The sequence below is a fragment of the Cetorhinus maximus genome, chromosome 23, assembly GCF_964194155.1.
Source record: "Cetorhinus maximus chromosome 23, sCetMax3.hap1.1, whole genome shotgun sequence".
Taxonomy (NCBI): domain Eukaryota; kingdom Metazoa; phylum Chordata; class Chondrichthyes; order Lamniformes; family Cetorhinidae; genus Cetorhinus; species Cetorhinus maximus.
The window spans coordinates 9885048-9904762 of NC_135901.1; the positions used below are offsets into that span (position 1 = coordinate 9885048).

The 19715-nt window shown below is 45.7% G+C and overlaps 1 protein-coding gene across 1 annotated transcript in view; it reads left to right on the forward strand.

Annotated features, from left to right (window-relative positions):
- LOC144697789 (uncharacterized) overlaps positions 1 to 19715 on the forward strand; it is a 54007-nt gene that overhangs the window by 21993 nt on the left and 12299 nt on the right. The window contains 2 exon segments of the mRNA XM_078569785.1: positions 5925 to 6371; positions 19325 to 19412. Coding sequence (XP_078425911.1) covers positions 5925 to 6371; positions 19325 to 19412 — 535 coding nt within the window.

The following is a 19715-nucleotide window of genomic DNA, read 5'->3' on the forward strand; positions in this document are numbered from 1 at the left end:
ATCAAATTTGTCAAACACGACCTTCCCTTAACAAATCTATGCTGACTATCCCTGATTAATGCGTGTCTCTCCAAGTGTAGATATATTCTGTCCCTCAGAATTCTTTCTAGGAACTTTCCCACCACCGAGGTTTGACTGACAGGCCTGTAATTTCCTGGTCTACCCCTTCCCCCCCTTTTTTAATAATGGGACAACTTTAACAGTTCTCCAGCACCTCATCTGTGGCCATAGAGGATTTGGAAATTACTGCCAAGGCCCCTGATATCTCTTCCCTTGCCTCCCTCAACAGCCTGGGATAAATCTCATCCGAGCCTGTGGATTTATCCACTTTTAAGGCCACTAATCCCGCTTGTACCTCCTCTCTCTCTCTGTTAATTTCCTCTAATATTTCACAGTCCTCCACCCTGATGTCTATACCTGCATCATCCTTTTCCATTGTGAAGAGCGACGCAAAGTATTCATTGAGGACGGTACCCACATCTTCCGGGTCCACATTAAGATTACCTCTATGATCCCTAATTGGCCCCACTCTTTCCCGAGTTATTCTCTTGCTCTTTATATGTTTTAAAAACAGCTTTGGATTTTCCTTTATTCTACCCACCAATGCTTTCTCATGCTTTCCTAATTTCCTTTTTAAGTTCCCCCCTGCACTTTTGATACTCCTCGAGAAACTCTGCCTTACTGAGCCCTCGGTATCTTCCATAAGCTTCTCTTTTTTTCTTAATCCTAACTTTTATGTTTCTTGACATCCAGGGTTCTCCAGACTTTGTCTTTACAGGAACATATTTGCCCTGTACGCTCGCTACTTCCTCCTTTGATGCCTCCCACTGCTCTGAGATAGTTTTATCTGCAAGTAGCTGCTCCCAGTCCACTTGGGCCAAATCATATCGCAGCTTAGTAAAATTAGTCTTTCCCCAGTTTAGAATTTAGATTCCTGGTGCAACCTTATCCTTTTCCATAACTGTAAATGGGATTAGGTAGGAAGGTCAGGTGTTTCTCACATGTCGGTGCAGACTCGATGGGCCAAAGGGCCTCTTCTGCACTGTGTGATTCTGTGAACTGTCCTAAATCTAACTGAGTTATGATCACAAGATGCTCCCCTACTGATATGCCTTCCACCTGCCCCGGCTCATTTCCAAACACTAGGTCCAGAACTGCCCCCTCTCTTGTTCGGCTTTCTATGTACTGGCTAAAAAAGTTCTCCTGGGTGCAACTAAGAATTTTGCTCCCTCCCTACCTTGCACACTAAAACTATCCCAGTTAATATTTGGGGAGTTAAAATCTCCTACTATTACTGCCTTATTATTCTTACACTGCTCTGAAATTTGATTACATATTTGATCCTCGATCTCTCCCTGACTGTTTGGGGGCCTATAGTACACACCCAGTAGCGTGTTTGCCCCTTTTGTGTTTTTTACTTATACCCATATGGACTCATTTGATGATCCTTCCAAGATATCATCCCTCCTCACTGCTATAATTGATTTCTTGATCAATATTGCGACCCACCCTCCTCTTCTATACCCCTCTCTAACTCGTCTGAATACCCTATAACCAGGAATGTTGAGCTGCTAATCCTGCCCTTCTTTTAGCCAAGTCTCGGTCATAGCTATGATATCGTACTCCCATGTGCCTAACTGTGTCCTCAACGCGCCTGTCTTATTCCTCAGGCTCCTTGCATTAAAATATATTCCATTTAGCCTCGCTAAACTCATTTCTTTCTTATCTAGCCTTTGTTTCCTCTGCCTTCCAGACTCGCTTACTAGCATTTTAAGTTCTAATTCCACCTCAGCTTCTCTCCCTCTGAACTACTTTACAGGATCCCATTCCCCTGCCAATTTCATTTAAATCTGCCCCAACAGCATTAGCAAACCTCCCAGTGAGGATGTTGGTCCCATTCCTGTTCAGATGTAACCCATCCAACTTGTATAGGTCCCATTTCCCCCAGAAACGGTCCTAATGCCCCAGGAGTCTAAAGCCCTCCCTCCTGCATCATCTCTCCAGCCACGCAGTCATCTGCTCTATCCTTCTGTTCCTATACTAACTATTGCATGGCACCTGGAGTGATCTGGAGGTTACTGCCTTTGAAGTCCTGCATTTCAATTTCCGACCTAACTCCCTAAAGTCTGCTTAAAGGACCTCATTTCTCTTTCTTCCTACGTCATTGGTCCCAACGTGGACCACGACCTCTGGCTGTTCACCCTCTCCCTTCAGGATCCTGCAGCTGTTCCATGACATCCTTGATCCTGGCATCGGGGAGGCATCATACCATCCTGGAGTCACGTATTCAGCCGCAGAGGCGCCTGTTTACTCCTCTCATTGCAGAATCCCCTACCACTATTGCCCTTCTACACTTCTTCCTCCCCTCACCAAGCAGCTGGACCAACCACAATGCCATAGCCTTGCCTCTAGTTGGCCTCCACAGAGGAACTGTCACTCTCACCATTTTCCAAGGCCGTAAAACAGTTTGCGAGCGATTTGGAGAATCTTGTGAAGGCACTGCTGTTGGTAGCTCTCCAGTAGCTTGAGGTGCCTGCTGTAGATTGTCCAAGTATCAGAAGCCTTTAGGAGCAGGGGGATCACTGCTGCCCAGTGAACCGTGACCTGAGTCTCGGGTTTGACATCCTGGTTGTCAAATACTCTGTTCATCGTTCAGCTGAAGGCTGAGCTGGAACATTAGAGGCGATGAGGAATGTTGTCATCTATGTCTGCCTTCATCGAGAGGAGGCTCCCAAGATACAGAAAATGGTCCACATTTCGAGGATATTAGCATTATTCTTAATCAATGGGGCGGGGGGGGGGGGGGGGGGGCACTGGTGGGTGGTAAAAAGATAAATAGCAAATGGTAGGGAGAAAGTGCATACGAGATCCAACAACTCGTGGACACCAACAACATGTGTGGTTTCCTCAGCGCTGTCAAGACAATCTGTGACCCAAACACTGAAGGGCCCACCCCACTGCACGCCAAGCATAGAGGGAGCTCATCAAGGTCAGGGAGGCAGTCAGTGCTCACTGGAGAGAACTCTTCAACTGAGACTCGGTCTTTGACTTCAATGTCCTGAACTCCATTGCTCAATACCCCATCTGGCTCAGTCTCAGTGCTACCACAGTCCAGAGTGAAAATGAAAAAGCCATTTGACAGCTGAAAAACAACAAGACGTCTGGAACAGATGGAATCCCTGTTGAAGTTCTGAAACATGGTGGAGTTACACTCCTGGCCCGACTGCACAACCTCATGTTCCTCATTGGGAAGAGGGATCTCTGGGACACTCTGATTGTGACTGTATTCAACAAGGGAGACAAGTCCAAATGCAGTACTTAGAGAGCAGTCTCTCTGCTGCCTGCCACAGGGAAGATCATTGCAAGGGTCCTCCTCAATTACCTTCTCTTAGTGGCCAAAGAGATCCTTCCAGATTCACAGTGCGGTGTTCCCCCATCAAAAGGCACCACAAACATGATCTTCGCTGTGTGGCAAACCCAAGAAAAATCGAAGGAACAGCACCAACCGCTGTACTTGGCCTTTTCTGATCTCACAAAAGCCTTTCACACAATCAAACGTGACGTTATATCCTGTATCCTCCCCAAATTTGGCTATCCTCAAAAATTTGCCACCATCCTCCGCCTACCCCACGATGACATGAAAGCCGTGAACCTCATCAACAAAATCACCACAGGCCCGATCTCAGTGGAAACTGGGATCAGCCAAGGCTGTGTCATTGCACCAACCCTCTTCTCCAATCTCCTCTCTGCATCTCACCTCAAGCAAATGACCCATGGGTGTGGAGATAATCTACGGCACAGACAGGGAACCTTCGCCAACTTTAAAACAGTACCAGAATCAGTCCAGTTTCAGACATTGTGTTCCAATATGCAGAAGCCTGATTTCCATGTTAAAACTATCCATTTGCCTTGATTCCATAACCCTTAATACTCTTGCCTCACAAACATCTAGAAATCTCAGTTTTTAAATTTCAATTGACCAAATCTCAGCAGAATTCCAGATTCCACTATATTTTCTGTGAAGTGATTTCTGACATTGTTCCTGAACAGTCGAGTCTCAGTTACACAAATAAATATCACTGATTTGTACATTTAAATGGTCACAATTATTTTACTCTTTATGCAACAAAATTGCAAAGAAACATAATAATTTTAGTAAAATACGGTGAATGCTGGAAATCTGAAATTAAAACAGAAAGTTCTGGAAATCCTCAGCAGGTTTGGCAGCTTCTGTGAAGAGAGAGAAACAGATTTAACATTTCCAATCCAATATGATTCTTCTTCAGAACTGAGTATTTCCAGCATTCTGATTTCATTTTAAACACATAATTGATGTAAACTTTATTGTCCTTACAGGTATCTGGATGTAAATCTGATTTCAGACCTTCCTCTGAACAGTTTTCAAACTGACTCCAGCTTATTGTCCATTCCTTCACTAAAGACCCGGATGGAAAACACTCAGCACAAGATGGCGGCGGCCGGTTGCTCGGGTAACCCGGGCCTGTTACCGTGGACGAAGACCCATCCTCACTACACTATTCCCTCACCAAGGTGGCCGCCCATGCTCCCTGAACAAGACCCGCTTTCCTCTCCCAAGATGGCGGCGGCCGGTGAACCTGTCCCCAGTGCGCAGGTGCAGTGTGGGTGTGCGCTCTGAGCATGCTCAGTGTCAGTCATGGTGACAGAGTGAGGAGGAGCGGACGGTTCGGGAGGCGGGAGGAGATTGTGAGCACGGGGTAGGAATGGAAACCGCGGCTGGGCTGGGAACTGGATCAACTTCTGGGGTAGGCCCCAGGCCCCGTGTTTACCCCGCGGTGACAGGCCCGGGGGAGGGAGCGATGGAGCCGGCGGCTGGACGGGGAGGATTTGGAAACACTTTGTGGATCCGCAAACCCTGAGGAATAATTGTCAGCTCCTGGTTTGCAGCTGCGGGGCTTCTCCCTCCCGGGAACAGGCCCAGGTTAACGGCCGCCATCCTGGGTCAGCGAGTGGAGGATGGTTCACATCAGAGGATGGGGGAGGGGGGACAATAAATAAGAGGTTACACTTTGGGCTCAAATCAATGAGGATCTGATCTGTGGGAAGGAAGGAAACCCTGGGAGGTGGGCGGGGAGGATTCAGAAACACCCGCTGGAGGCCCCAAACCAATAAGACTCATTGATTTTATTGTCAGTCTGCAGACAGGAGCTGGAGAACTGAACCCAGGCAGGGGAGAGGGAGTGTGTGTGAGACGGGGATTTACAGTTTTGGTGGAACAAGAGATTTAAAAATGTATTTTTTAGAAACGAGAAATGTCTGTTCCCAATGTCTCCTCTGTACTGACAGTGATAGCACTTGTGATCTCTTTTTACAGATATTAAGGAGGATCTGCAGAAGCTCAAACGAAACTTTGCGTCAAGATCTGATTGAGTCATTTGATTCATCAAGGCCTGAATATCATTAGCCTTTGAATGCAGAAGGAGAAATGATTCTCTGTTCTGTCTGAGAGAATTGATTTCAAACTGCAGTGTGACTGGAAAATCACCAAGAGACACAGACCGAGAGATTATGTTCCAGTGAACTGACTGACCTTTAACCAGTTACACAGTCTTAGAAAAACATCACACCTTTCACAGCAGGAATAAACTGTATACATGTTTTGTGTGTGGATCAGGCTTCAACTGATCATCCAACTTGGACAGACACAAGGACACTGGCACAATGGAGAAAGCATGGAAATGTGAGGACTGTGGGAAGGGATTCAATTATCCATCCCTGCTGGAAAACCATTGATGTGGTCACACTGGGGAGAAGCCATTCATCTGTTCCGTGTGTGGGAAGGGATTTACTCAGACAACCAATCTCATGTCACACCAGCGAGCTCACACTAAGGAGAGGCCGGTCAGCTGCACTTCCCCTGGAAAGAGGTTCAGGTCTTCATCCAGCCTGATTGCACACCAGCAAGTTCACACTGGGGAGTGGCCGTTCACCTGCTCCACGTGTGGGAAGGGATTCACAAAGTCATCCAACCTGGTGACTCACCAGCGAATTCACTCTGAGGAGAAGCCATTCAGCTGCACTTCCTGTGGGAAGAGTTTCAGGCAGTCAGGCCATCTCATTGTACATCAGCGAGTTCACACAGGGGAAAAGCCATTCAGCTGCACTGACTGTGGAAAGCATTTTAGACAGTCGAACGATCTCATTTCACACCAGCGAGTTCACACTGGGGAGAAACCGTTTACCTGTTTAGTGTGTGGGAAGGGATTTACCACATCCTCCAACCTGCTGATACACCAACACACTCACACTGGAGAGAAGCCTTTCACTTGCTCCCTGTGTGGAAAAGGATTTGCTCAGTCACAAGACCTGCTGAGACATCAGCAAGTTCACAAGTGAATGCAGGGTTTGGATTCTGTTGTTATGTTGCTGTTAATCACGTCAAGGATTGATAGTCTGACAATATTATGTTTGTTTCTGCTGATGTTAACAATCCCTATAACTGGATGGAGTTTAACATACTGGATTTGCCACTGATTTTTGGGGCTGCAGTGTCACTTTTTAAAAGCACCATCTGCGATCTCTCCCCTTAATACAAGAGCTCTCTACAGGAACCTTTTTATAAAATATAAAATGAACTTTACTTCATCCTAAATTGATCTTTGCAAATCTACATTTGGTGTATGTAAGGTGATAGACTCATAGACGTCTACAGCACAGAAGGAAGCCATTTGGTCCATCGTGTCTGACTGCACCAGTCCCTTTTTTCCAGCACTTGGCCCATAGCCCTGGAGGCTATGGCAACACAAGTGAATATCTAAATACTTCTTTAATGTTACGAGAGTTTCTGACTCAACCATCCTTTTAGGCAGTGAGTTCCAGACTCCCGCCACCATCTGGGTGAAAAAAATTTTCCTCAACTCCCCTGTTAGGTTCTATCTCCAATTAACATCTTCAATTAGAAAAGGCTAATTAAGCCTTACTAACTTGCACATTTTTCATAGAGGCAGCTTCATTATGAAATCAAATGAAACAAAATAGTTTCATCATGAAACAAAATAGTGAAACATTTTACAGGAACGTCAATAAAAGTTTCATTAATCAGCATTGATATTGGTGAAGCTTTGAAGTTGCTGATTTCAATCATTTACCAGATTGATTCCTGGGATGGCAGGATTGTGGTATGAGGAGAGATTGGGTCATCTAGGCCTGTATTCACTGGAGTTTGGAAGAATGAGAGGGGATCTCATTGAAACATATAAAATTCTGACAGGGCTGGACAGACTGGATGCAGGGGTAATGTTTCCTCTGGCTGGGAAGTCTAGAACAAGGGGTCACAATCTCAGGCTACGGGGTAGGTTATTTAGCACTGAAATGAGGAGAAACTTCACACACACGGTGGAATTCTCTACCACAGAAGCTTGTGGAGGTCAAGTCATTGAATATAGTTAAGAAGAAAATAGATAGATTTCTAGATTCTAAAGGCATCAAGGGGTGTGGGGAGAGAGTGGGTTTATGGTGTTGAGATAGAGGATCAGCCATGATCATATTGAATGGCAGAGCAGGTTTCCAGGGCCGAATGACCTACTCCTATTTGCTATGTTTCTATTTCTGATGCAGCAGCAGCAACATTTGATAAAGGTGGAACCCACAACAAAGGCTGGTTTGAGACCTACTCAGCAGAGATCACAGAATCTCACAGTACAGAAGAGGCCCATCGAGTCTGCACCAACACCTGACCAACCTACCTAATCCCATTTACCAGCACTTGGCCCATAGCTTTGAATGTTACGATGTGCCAAGTGCTCATCCAGGTACTTTTTAAAGGATGTGAGGCAACCCGCCTCCACCACCCTCCCAGGCAGCTCATTCCAGACCGTCACCACCATCTGGGTAAAAAAGGTTTTTCCTCACATCCCCCCAAACCTCCTGCCCCTCACCTTGAACTTATGTCCCCTCGTGACTGACCCTTCAATGAAGCGGAACAGCTGCTCCCTATCCACCCTGTCCATGCCCCTCACAATCTTGTACACCTCGATCAGGTCTCCCCTCAGTCTTCTCTGCTCCAACAAAAACAACCCAAGTCTATCCAACCTCTCTTCATAACTTAAATGTTTCATCCCAGGCAACATCCTGGTGAATCTCCTCTGAACCCCCTCCAGTGAAATCACATCCTTCCTATAATGTGGCAACTAGAACTGCACACAGTACTCCAGCTGTGGCCTCACCAAGGCCACTCCATACAACTCCAACATGACCTCCCTACTTTTGTAATCTATGCCTTGATTGATAAAGGCAAGTGTCCCGTATGCCTTTTTCACCACCCCACTAACATGCCCCTCCACCTTCAGAGATCTATGGACACACACGCCAAGGTCCCTTTGTTCCTCAGAACTTCCTAGTGTCATGTCGTTCATTGAATATTTCCTTGTCAAATTACTCCTTCCAAAGTGTATCACCTCACACTTTTCAGGGTTAAATTCCATCTGCCACTTATCTGCCCATTTGACCATCCGTCTATATCTTCCTGTAGCCCAAGACACTCAACCTCACTGTTAACCACCCAGCCAATCTTTGTGTCATCCGTAAACTTACTAATCCTACCCTTCACATAGTCATCTATGTCATTTATATAAATGACGAATAATAGGGGACCCAGCACAGATCCCTGTGGTACGCCACTGGACACTGGCTTCCAGTCACTAAAGCAGCCTTCTGTCATCACCCTCTGTCTCCTACAACTAAGCCAATATCATCCCTCCATTATTTTCAGCAGCAGAGCACTCTAGAAAATGTGGTAGGAAGACAACAATAGGGACAATGAAATGTGTGAGATAGGCAATTGGGAATTAGAATTGCTAATATATAAAAACAAGTGACAGGCAAATGTAAACCTACACATTTCATTACATAACCCATAATTAGGCTAATATACCCAAATATTGTTGCTGATATAAACCCTTGCCTTCCCAAATAGGGACTTTTGATGCAAAGTTTACCTTTTTGGAACAAATATAAAATAATATATAAAATATATGTGTGTATATATACAAAGAAGGTAAAATTGAAGAGTATCTCATTCTGTAAACACTAGGTTGGGACATGTAAAGGCAGCAACAGCCAACGGGGTACACCTAAATTGATACATTGGAGGAAGATACCACTGTCACCTGAGAAAACTTTAAAAAGCTGTCTTCAAATACTGTTAGGTGTAAATTTCTGCTGAATTGCTCGTAGCATAAATTGTGATCTTTTATGTTTATAATTTCAATAGATGGAAAATCTTAGGTTAGTGTGCACTATTTCATGATATGGCCTTCCAGCATGTTTTCTGAGTGCATTAGCAGGAAGCTTAACCTATTGTAAATACGGCAGGCTAAAATAATCACGTTATGTCAGTGTCATATTTGATACAAAAACATTTAATCAAGTCTTAAAACCACTAAACATCAAATTCACCACAAAGCAGATTTAAAATTAAAACTAGATCAAATTTTCAATTGTTTTAACTTCTCCAAATGCGAAACAAGTGTCTGCATTTTACCTTTTACTTCGATTGATCACCTGTTTTCAGATATGCCCCCTGACAAAATACTAGCATCTTTTTGGAGAACAACTATTATTCTTGCATAAACTACCTTACTCCTTCAGACTAGTTATGTCTCCATACTCACCATGAATTGAAGATGAATCTGATTAAGATGATCTAGAACCCTCAATTATTTGGAACAATCTTGCCTAAAGTCCTTAACTTTAAACAAAATAGACTGATCTACCAAGCACCACCTTTGGTGTTTGTGACATAGAGCTACCAACATAGATTTCCCAAAAATAGTTAAGTGAGCAGCCACAATCCACAATGACATCTATCATTGAAGCAAAAAGCAAAGTCTACCTGATACACAACATAAACCCAACAGCTAGAATGCTGCGTAACTTGAAATTATCCAAGATAGTTGTGCAAAAGACAGGGAGATACTGTGCAAATAAACACTGGAACAGCCTACATCAAGAAATCCAAACTGCCTGTGACAAAGGAAATCTACGTGCTATGTATGATGGGATCAAGAGGGCGCTTGGTCCAACCATCACCAAAGTTGCCCCTTTGAAATTGGCAGATGAATTACTCACTGACAGAAGTAAACAGATGTCCTGCTGGGTTGGATTGAACATTACTGTGAGCTGTACTCCCGTGAAACGGACATCTCCCAGTCTCTGTTTGACTCTCATACAGCTTCCTGTCATGATTGAGTTGGACCAGAAATCTTCATTTGAGCTGGAAAAGTCCATTGATTGCGTAGCAAGCAGAAAGGCTCCCGGCAAAGATGGAATTCCAGGTGAACTGTTGAAGCACAGGAATTCCCATCTCCTGTCACACCTTCATGACCTCCTCCTCTGGAAGGTCATCAGCATTCCCTCATTTTGAGGATAATGCCTACTCAGGGTCACGAGTTTCTGCCACGGGTCTTCATGTGACTGAACAGGCCGATTCTTAACCCACAGATTGTTGGGCACATGAGGTAGTGGGATCCAGAGTGCAGGATTGCTTCCTTTTTTCTCCATTTCTGCCACTGTTCTGCCTCTTCATTAAGCTGTTGGGACTCAGAGCTTGAGGCAGCTTGATTGACAAGTTGTTGCCATTCTGAACAATTGGTAACAAGCTCCTCCCAGTCAGGAAGGTCAAAGTCACTGTGCTTCAAGGAGACATTCAGAGTGTCTTTGAAACATTTTCTTTGTACTCCCCTAGAATGTCAGGCATTTGAAAGTTGAGATAAGAGAACTGTCCTCACCAATCACAGACGGTCTCTGACCAGTCCCCATTTCTCATCCATTTACAGATGCTCCCTGACCAATCTCCATTTCCTCTCCATTTACAGACTCTCCCTGACCACTCTCCTCCATTTACAGACACTCCCTGGCCAGTCTCCATTCCTCCTCCATTTACAGACACTCCCTGGGCAGTCTCCATTCCTCCTCCATTTACAGACACTCCCTGGCCAGTCTCCATTTCTTCCCCATTTACAGACTCTCCCTGATGTGTCTCCTCCATTTACAGACACTCTCTGCCTCTCCTGGATTTTGGGACTGTCTCTGCTCTCAGGTTTTTGTTGTGATTCGGCTCAGAGGGAAGCGGTGGAGGCTGTTATTGGAGGTTTATATTGTTGTTTGCTGTTATCTCACTGTCAATGCACATCATAACTGGAACTCTCCACTCAACACCCTTCCCCTGGCTTCCTGTCCTCGCAAACATCACTCCGCCACATATCCGCCAACTGACTAAAACCCACAAGCTGGTTGAAACCATCCGTGCTGCTCCTCACTAACCACTCCATGATGACCGATTCAACCTATCTACTGCCTGCCATCCATCTTGCCACCCCATGTGGAGCACCCTTCCTGAGCAAGATCTACCAGCAGACTCCTTTGGATCAAGCAAAGGAACCACAGAGAGTCACTGACAAGTTCCTCGTGACAAACCTCATCTGCTGAATGGCTTTGAACTGCCACGATGAGAGTGGTCCTTGCTGAACAGGTTCAGGACATGGAAGGCCCCTGTGCAGCCAAACTACACCACTGGGACCTCAGTACAAACCCCTTATCCACTTGTGGAAAAATACAAACAATGTTGCACGTAACCGAGGAGAGTTCCCCCGACAGACTGAGTGGCAGGCATTCTGTCCTGCTGTGCATTCTGGGTACAGACACACACCATCGAAGCAGCGAATCTCCTATTCAAACATTGGTTTTCTCTGGCAGCATGGAGATTTGAGGGGCAAAAGCCCTTTCAGAACAGGGAGGGTAACAAAAAACTGAAGCACGAGAGTCCGGGGCCGACTCGGTCAAAAACAATCACAACGCAGGGGTAGGGATTTTAGGCTCAGAAGAGCTGGTGACTGAGGTTTCAGTCCCATGGAAACCAGGGTCTAGTCTCACTGGGACCAGGGGGCTAGTCCCACTGGTGCCAGGGGTTCAGTCCCGTGGAGAACGAGGTCTAGTCCTACAGGCACCAAGTCCCACTATTCCATGAAATAAAAGCAGATACCACTGGATGTCAGCATTTTCTATTTGCTTTTGAATTCAGATTTTCAGCATCTGAAATATTTTATTTTTGTGCCACCATACCCTATTTTTTATTCATTTATGGGATGTGGGCATCACTGGCTAGACCACCATTTATTGCCCAACCCTCATTGCCCTTGAGTTGGTGGTGGTGAGCTACCTTCCTGAACCACTGCAGTCCTTGTGGTGTCGGTACACCCAGTGCTGTTAGGGAGGGAGATCCAGGATTTTGATCCAGGATTTTGACCCAGTGACAGCGAAGGAACGGTGATATATTTCCAAATCAGGATGGTGATTGGCTTGGAGGAGAATTTCCAGTTGGTGGTGTTCCCATGTATCTGCTGCCCTTGTCCTTCTAAATAGTAGCAGTTGTGGGTTTGGAAGGTGCTGTCTAAGAAGCCTTGGCAAGTTTCTGCAGTGCATCTTGGAGATGGTACACACTGCTGCCACTGTTTGTCATGGTGGAGGGAGTGAATGTTTGTGGATGGGGTGCTAATCAAGCAAGCTGCTTTGATCTGGATGGTGTCAAGCTCCTTGAGTGTTGTTGGAGCTGCACTCACAGACAAGTAGAGAGCATTCCATCACACTCCTGACTTGTGCCTGCAGATGGACAACTTTGGGGAGTCAGGAGGTGAGCTAATCGCCCCAGGATCTTTAACCTCTGACTGCTCTTGTAGCCACAGTAGTTATATGCCTCGTCCAGTTCAGTTTCTGGTCAATGGTAGCCTCCAGGATGTTGACAGTGGGGGATTCAGTGATGGTAATACCATTGTATGTCAAGGGGCAATGGTTAGATTCTCTCTTGTTGGAGATGGTCATTGTCCCGCACTTGTGAGGCACGAATGTTACTGGCCACTTGTCAGCCAAAGCCTGGATATTGCCCAGGTCTTGCTGCATTTGAACAGTGACTGCTTCAGTATTGTTGTTTAATACATTTGTTTGGATCTGGAGGAGAGATAATCAAAGACCAGACATATTTAAATCCTCTTTTCCTTTTTTAATGTTTGTACAATTTATAATCCATAATCCAGTATGATTCTCACATCCACAGCTTGTATTTATGTAGCACCTTTAACATTGTGAAACATCCCAAAGCATTTCACAGGAGAGTTATCAATCACCATTTGACAATGAGCCATGTAAGGATTAACAGGGCAGATGAGACCAAAAACTTCGTCAAAGAGGTAGGATTTAAGGAGTATCTTAAAGGAGGAAAGTGAGGTGGAGATGTTTAGGGAAGAAATTCCAGAGCTAACTGACTCTCCTACAGTGGAAACATTTTCTTCCTATCTACCTGTCAAAACCTCAAAGCATTTTGAACACCACCATTAAATTTCCCCCCAACCTCCTTGCTCGAAGGAGAGAAATCGCAACTTCTCCAGTCCCTCCACAGAACTGAAATCACTCATGCTTGGTATAATCCTGTTGAATCTCTCCTGCACCCTCTCTGAGATAGTGACGTCCTTTCTAAATTGAGGTGTCCAGAATTGGACATGATATCCACTTGAGGTCTCACCAGTGGTTTAATAAAAGTTTACTATAACTTACTTGCTTTTGTACTCTGAGCCTATTTCAATGAAGACAGGACCCTTTGTGCTTTATTAAAGCCTGATCAAATAGTCCTGTTGTCTCCAAAGATTTCTCTGCATAGAAGGTGTTCTTGATCCTGCACTCTGTTTAAAATTGTACCATTTAGTTTATACTGCCTCTCCTCATTCTTCCTTCCAAAATGTATCATTGACTGTGAATCACTTTGGGATGTTCTGAGGATATGAAAAGTGCTAAATGAACACAAGAACTTTCTTTCTGTTTTACAGCTGATTAAAAGTTGTAGATTTTACTCCAAAGATTAAATTGAGATTGATGTTCAAAGTTACCTATTTTGCTGCAGAAACAACTTCAGCTGGCAGTCAGTGAATTGAGAGGAAAGATCATAGACAGTGGTTTTCAAGGTACACTGCAGGCCCGGCAGCTCAATCAGCTCCAAGCTCAGCTCAGAAGATTTCAAGAGCTCCACATACTGTCCACAGGGAAGTTCTCCTGGTGCAGTGGGACCAAAATTCATGTTTTAATTAACATCAACAAAAAGAAATCTGGATTAATTGGTCATTTGTCTCATTACTGTCTGTGGGATCTTGCTGTGCACAGACTGGCTGTTGTGAAAGAAGAAAGAGAGCATTTCAAAAGGAACTAACTTGTCTTCATGATTTTAAAAAGACATGGCACACTGTGTTTAATACAAAGCTGATTTGACACTTATCCAGAATTTGAACAATTGTAACTGGACAAGAGTTTATCAAAATCATCAGAAACAGATCCCAACTCTCAGAATGAACCTGGTTCTGTCCTGGATGTGGTTAACAGCAACAATAACAGCAGAGTCCAACCCCTGCAGTCACTTGTGTACTCGCTGGTGCATAAGCAGAGTGAATGAACGAGTGAATCCCTTCACACACACAGAGCAGGTGAAAGGCTCCTCCCTGGTGTGAACTTGCTGGTGCCTCCACAGGTTGCATGAATGAGCAAAGCTCTTCCCACATTTTGAGCAGGTACACGGTCTCTCCCTAGTGTGAACTCGCAGATGTACAGTAAGGTCAGATGATCGCCTGAACCCAGTCCCACAGTCAGAGCACCTGAACTGTTTCTCATCAGTATGAACTGGTTGATAGTGCGCCAGGTCTCCAGAACTTTTATAGCATTTACCGCAGTCTGAGCATTTAAATGGTCTCTCCCCAGTGTGAACTCGCCGGTGTATCAGCAGATTGGATGAATTAATGAATCCCTTCCCACACACAGAGCAAGTGAATGGCCTCTCCCCGGTGTGAACTCACTGATGTATCAGCAGGCTGGACGATTGCCTGAAGCTCTTCCCGCAGTGAGAGCAGCTGAATGGTGAGTAGCCAGTGTGAATTCGCTGGTGCTCCCTCAGTCCATACGGACATTTAAAGCTCCTATCACAGTCAGAACAATGAAACTGTCTCTTGTCATTGTGAACTTGCTGGTGTCTCAGCAGCGTAGAAAGAAACATACATGTCTTCCCACACAGAACAGGTGAATGGCCTTTCCCCAGTATGAACTCGCTGGTGTGTCACCAGGGTGGATGAATGAACAAATTCCTTCCCACACTCAGTACAGATGAACGGCCTCTCTCCAGTATGACTGCTTCGGTGACCTTTCAGCTCAGAGGGATAATTGACTCCTTTCCCACAGTCCCCACATTTTCACAGTTTCTCCCCAGTGTGATCCAGACTGTGTTTTGACAGGCCGCATGATCATCTGAAAGCCCGTCCACACACAGAACATGTATGCAGTTTATCACCACCGTGAAGGGTGCTTTTTCCTTCCATGTTCAAAGGCCGATGATATTCATATCCAGAGGAATTGAGTAGCTCTGTCAGATCCTGGATGTGATGTTTGGTTTGGATTTCCCACCTGTACACCCTCTCCTTTTAATATCTGGTAAATCAAATTGAAAAAAGAGAAAAGGGAGCGTGAGAGAGAACCCACAAAAACAAAAAGATACGTTGTGAAATTGAGCAGAATTCATGGGGCCAGCATTAGAAAAGAGACCATGAAAGTGGCCGGATTATTGTAAAGACTCAACTGTATACTGTTGTCCTTCAGGGAAGGGAACCTGCCATCAGGTTTGGACCTGCACAAGAGAGAGAGAGTTGGGAGGTGGATGCAGTGAAGATTTTATACATCTGCACCTCTACCAGAAGTTTAATAGAACCTGTCACCTCCACCATCTACAAAGACAAGGGCAGCAGGTGCATGCAGATACCATCACCTCCAAATCCTCTTCAAGTCACACACCATTCTAGTCGGACATGTAGCCCTGTTCCCTCATTGTCACTGGGTGAAAATCCTGTAATTCCTTACTAGGGAGAATTGTGGCAGCACTTTCACCATATGGACTACAGTCGTTTAACAAGAAGGCCCACCGTCACCTTCTCAATGGGAAACTGGGAATTGACAACATGTGCTGGTCTTGCTGGTGATGCCCAAATCCCATAAATGAAGTAAAAAAATTCTGTACTTGCAAAATGGATTAAAAGCGTCTGCAGACATACTTCTTAATAAAACAATACTGTTTTCTGTTGCAACGTAGGAACAGGGTCCATTTAACAAACTAATTTCTCCTAGAATCTACCTCCCTTTAGCTTTCCACACTGGAAATTGCTGGGCTGAACAAGTCCTCTGGGTTTTGGCCCAGTGGAGGAGACTAGAACCTGGAGATAGTTTAAGAATAAGAGATGAGCAGAAATTTAAGACTGAGGTGAGGAGAGGTTCATTAACCTGTATAATTTACTTTCTGAGAGCGTAGTGGAGGCTGGGTCATTGAATTTATTCAAGGCAGAGTTTGACAGATTTTTGATGGGCAAGGGAGCCAAGTGTTACGGGGGCGGGGACAGACAGGAAATTGAAGTTGAGACCACAACCAGATCAGCCGTGATCTTATTGAATGGTGGGGCGGGCCTGAAGGGCTGAATGTCCTACTCCTAAGTCCTAGTCCTATGGGTTAAACCCAGCAGCTTCTCCTCCATCTCCACTCCAGCTCAATGTGCTTCTGCATCCAACACCCATCCTAATTCAAATCTGGTCTGTCTGTGTTTCTGCATTCAGCCTGCAATAAAAAAGCAAAATACAGCAGATTCTAGAAATCTGAAATGCAAAAAGGGAACATGCTGGAAATACCCAACGGGCCAAGCAGTATCTGTGGAAAGAGAGAAACAGAGTTAATGCTTCAGCTCGTCGACCTTTACTCATCCGCGAATAAATCAGTCGCTGACCAATGGCGGCTGCAGTTCCCACAACCCCTCGCGCCCCAGAAACCGCTCTATCCAACTCGCCCCTTTCACCAGGCGCTGAGAGTGCGCATGCTCCCCAGGGCCAGCCGCTGGGCATTCTGGGCGGCTCCTTTGTTGTGAGTCGGACTCAGTGGAAACGGGAGAAGAAATTGGGAAACGGCGGCGAGGATCGGGGAGGCGCTACAGCATCGCTTTAATGCGCAGCCCCGACCCCCAGCCCCCCCAGCCCGGGGAGATCACCGCACGGCCGCCGGGGCCGGCCGCTCTCATTGGCCCTCTGGGAGCCGCACTCGCCCCCAGCTCAGTTTCTCCATTGAAACCTGTTTCTCTTTGCTTTTCCCAACTCAAATTCACCGCCTCATTTTCTTTTCTTCCTCTGAGCACCTGAACTCCATCTGACAGGGTCATGTTGGAGAGTGGGCATTTTGACTGTCCTAGGAAACAACAGCAAGAGCAGCTCAGAGGCCGGAAGAGCAAGGGAGCAGCGAGTTCAGTCACCAATCGGAGGGATTAAAGCCTGGAGCCTGAATTGGCCAGTCAACTGAGTCAGTATGAACCCCTGGTAAGCAAGTTATCTGAAAAAAATCTTTTACCAACAGAGTAGTTTAACTTTTGTCGTTATTTTGAGTCCCTGAAGCTCCTATTATGAGTTTCAGACACTTTCTGTGCCAAGTGGATGAGGTGTTAAAGGTCATGTATCTCTCTCTTTGCATGCCGAAGTTTGTTAAAAGAACAGAAATTAATTTGCCCCTCATTATGTTTCAATTTCCAATGTTTAGATGGACAATGCCTCACCAATTCCCACTACCTTTCTTTCTAGTGGATAATAGAGTGCACTTGAGCTCACGTATTATTTTGTTTCTAAATTGCTTGTCTCCTGCCTGAATCTGTACATCATATTAAAAGAAACACTAATTAGTACATGCAATGGCGGGGTCTGTACCCAGCATTCCCCGCGGTGGTGAATGTCCCCTATCCAAACCACAGGAGATTAGTGCGCAGGCGCAATGCCGATCGATGTTTGGAGCATGCGCAGTGAGAGTGATGGCGATCGGGACAGAAGTTCGTTTGTCTCGTCTGCAGCCAGTAAGGAAATGGAAACACGGAGGGAGCGATGGAGCCAGTGGGTGGACAGGGAGGGTTTCTAAATACCTGGTGAAGGCCTCAAACCTTGAATTAGACCCTGCAGGTCTCGGGTTTGCAGCTTCAGGTCTTTTTCTCGTGAATTGGCCCAGTTTCACAGCCGCCATCTTGGCTCAGCGAGGAGCGGAGCGCATGCGCTGGCATTTTGGTCTTTTGGGGTCGGGGGAGGGGTTTGCAGAGTGGGCGGGGCTTCAGAATTTCTGTTCCCCACTGGGTCCTAGTGCCCGAGATGTTATTTTAGGGTCAAGAGGATCTCTAACATCTTCACCCACTCCCGGGCTGGAGGTGATGATTGCAGCCTAGAGGAGTCCATGGACCATGTATTTTTTCAGTGGGAGAGGTTGCAGCCCCTGTACCTGAAGGGGCTTCTCCTCCATGTTTGTTTATACGTCAGCACCTAATCTTGCTACCCAGGGAGAGGCGGATAAGTCGGAGGATTTTCCCCTGGAGCTGCTCTTGGTTAAGACAGCATTTTGTAGATAGAGAACCAAAAAGAAAAATTGCTGGAAAAACTCAGCAGGTCTGACAGCATCTGTGGAGAGGATGGGTGGCTCTACTGGCTGCTGGCCTCTCTTCTGTGATTTTGTCTATGCCCTAGCCTTGGAGAGGGAACATGCGGTGTCCACCGATCCACTCGATACCTTCCACAACCGATGGGCACCTCAGGTTACAGAATGTCTTGTAGATATTGGAAACGATATTCTGGTTTAGTTGGGAAGGTTCCCTTAGCTTTTAATGGAACTTTGTTGCTACTTTTAGTTTCTTTTACTTTGATTGGATCACGTGTTTGAGGAAACAAGTGGAAAAGAATGTTCCATAGAAACAAGAATAGTCCGTTCTCAATTTCTATCCTACACTGATAGTGATACTGACTCTGTCAACTTCATTTACAGGGGATTAGAAGGAGAGGACTTGGTGATGGGAAACTCAAATCAAACATCAGATCAAGATCTGACAGAGCCACTCGAGTCATCAGGACCTGAATATCATCAGCCTTTGAACATTTGAAAGGTGGAAGGTGGGAGGTGTCTGTGGGAGAAGAATTCAACCATCGGTGTGACTGGAAAAGCACCAAGACACACACACGTCCGAGTGAGAGTGTTCCAGTGAACTGACTGTGGGAAAGAGCTTTATCCAGTTACACAGCCTGAAAAAACATTACATTGTTCACAGTGGAGAGATCTGTCCACATGCTCTGTGTGTGGATGAGGCTTCAACTGATCGACCAACCTAGAGAGACACAAGGACACCCACATCATGGAGAAACCATGGAAATGTGGGGACTGTGGGAAGGGATTCAATTATCCATCCCTGCTGGAAATGCATCGACGCAGTCACACTGGGGAGAGGCCATTCACCTGCTCCGTGTGTGGGAAGGGATTCACTCAGTCATCCCACCTGCTGACCCACCAGCAAGTTCACATTGATGAGAGGCTGTGTAACCCCTCAGACACTGAGAGCAGCTTTCAAAGCTCCAAGGACTCGGTCAGGCATCAGGTTGTTCACACCAAGAAACAGTTCAGTTGCTCTCACTGCGGGAAGGTGTTTAAACGATCACCAAATCTCATTGAACACGAACGCACTCACACTGGGGAGAGGCCATTTACTTGCTCCATGTGTGGGAAGGGATTCATTTATTTAACCAGTCTCAGATCACACCAACTTGTTCACTCCGATAAGAAAACTTTCAAATGTTCTGAATGTGAGAAGAGCTTTAAAACCACA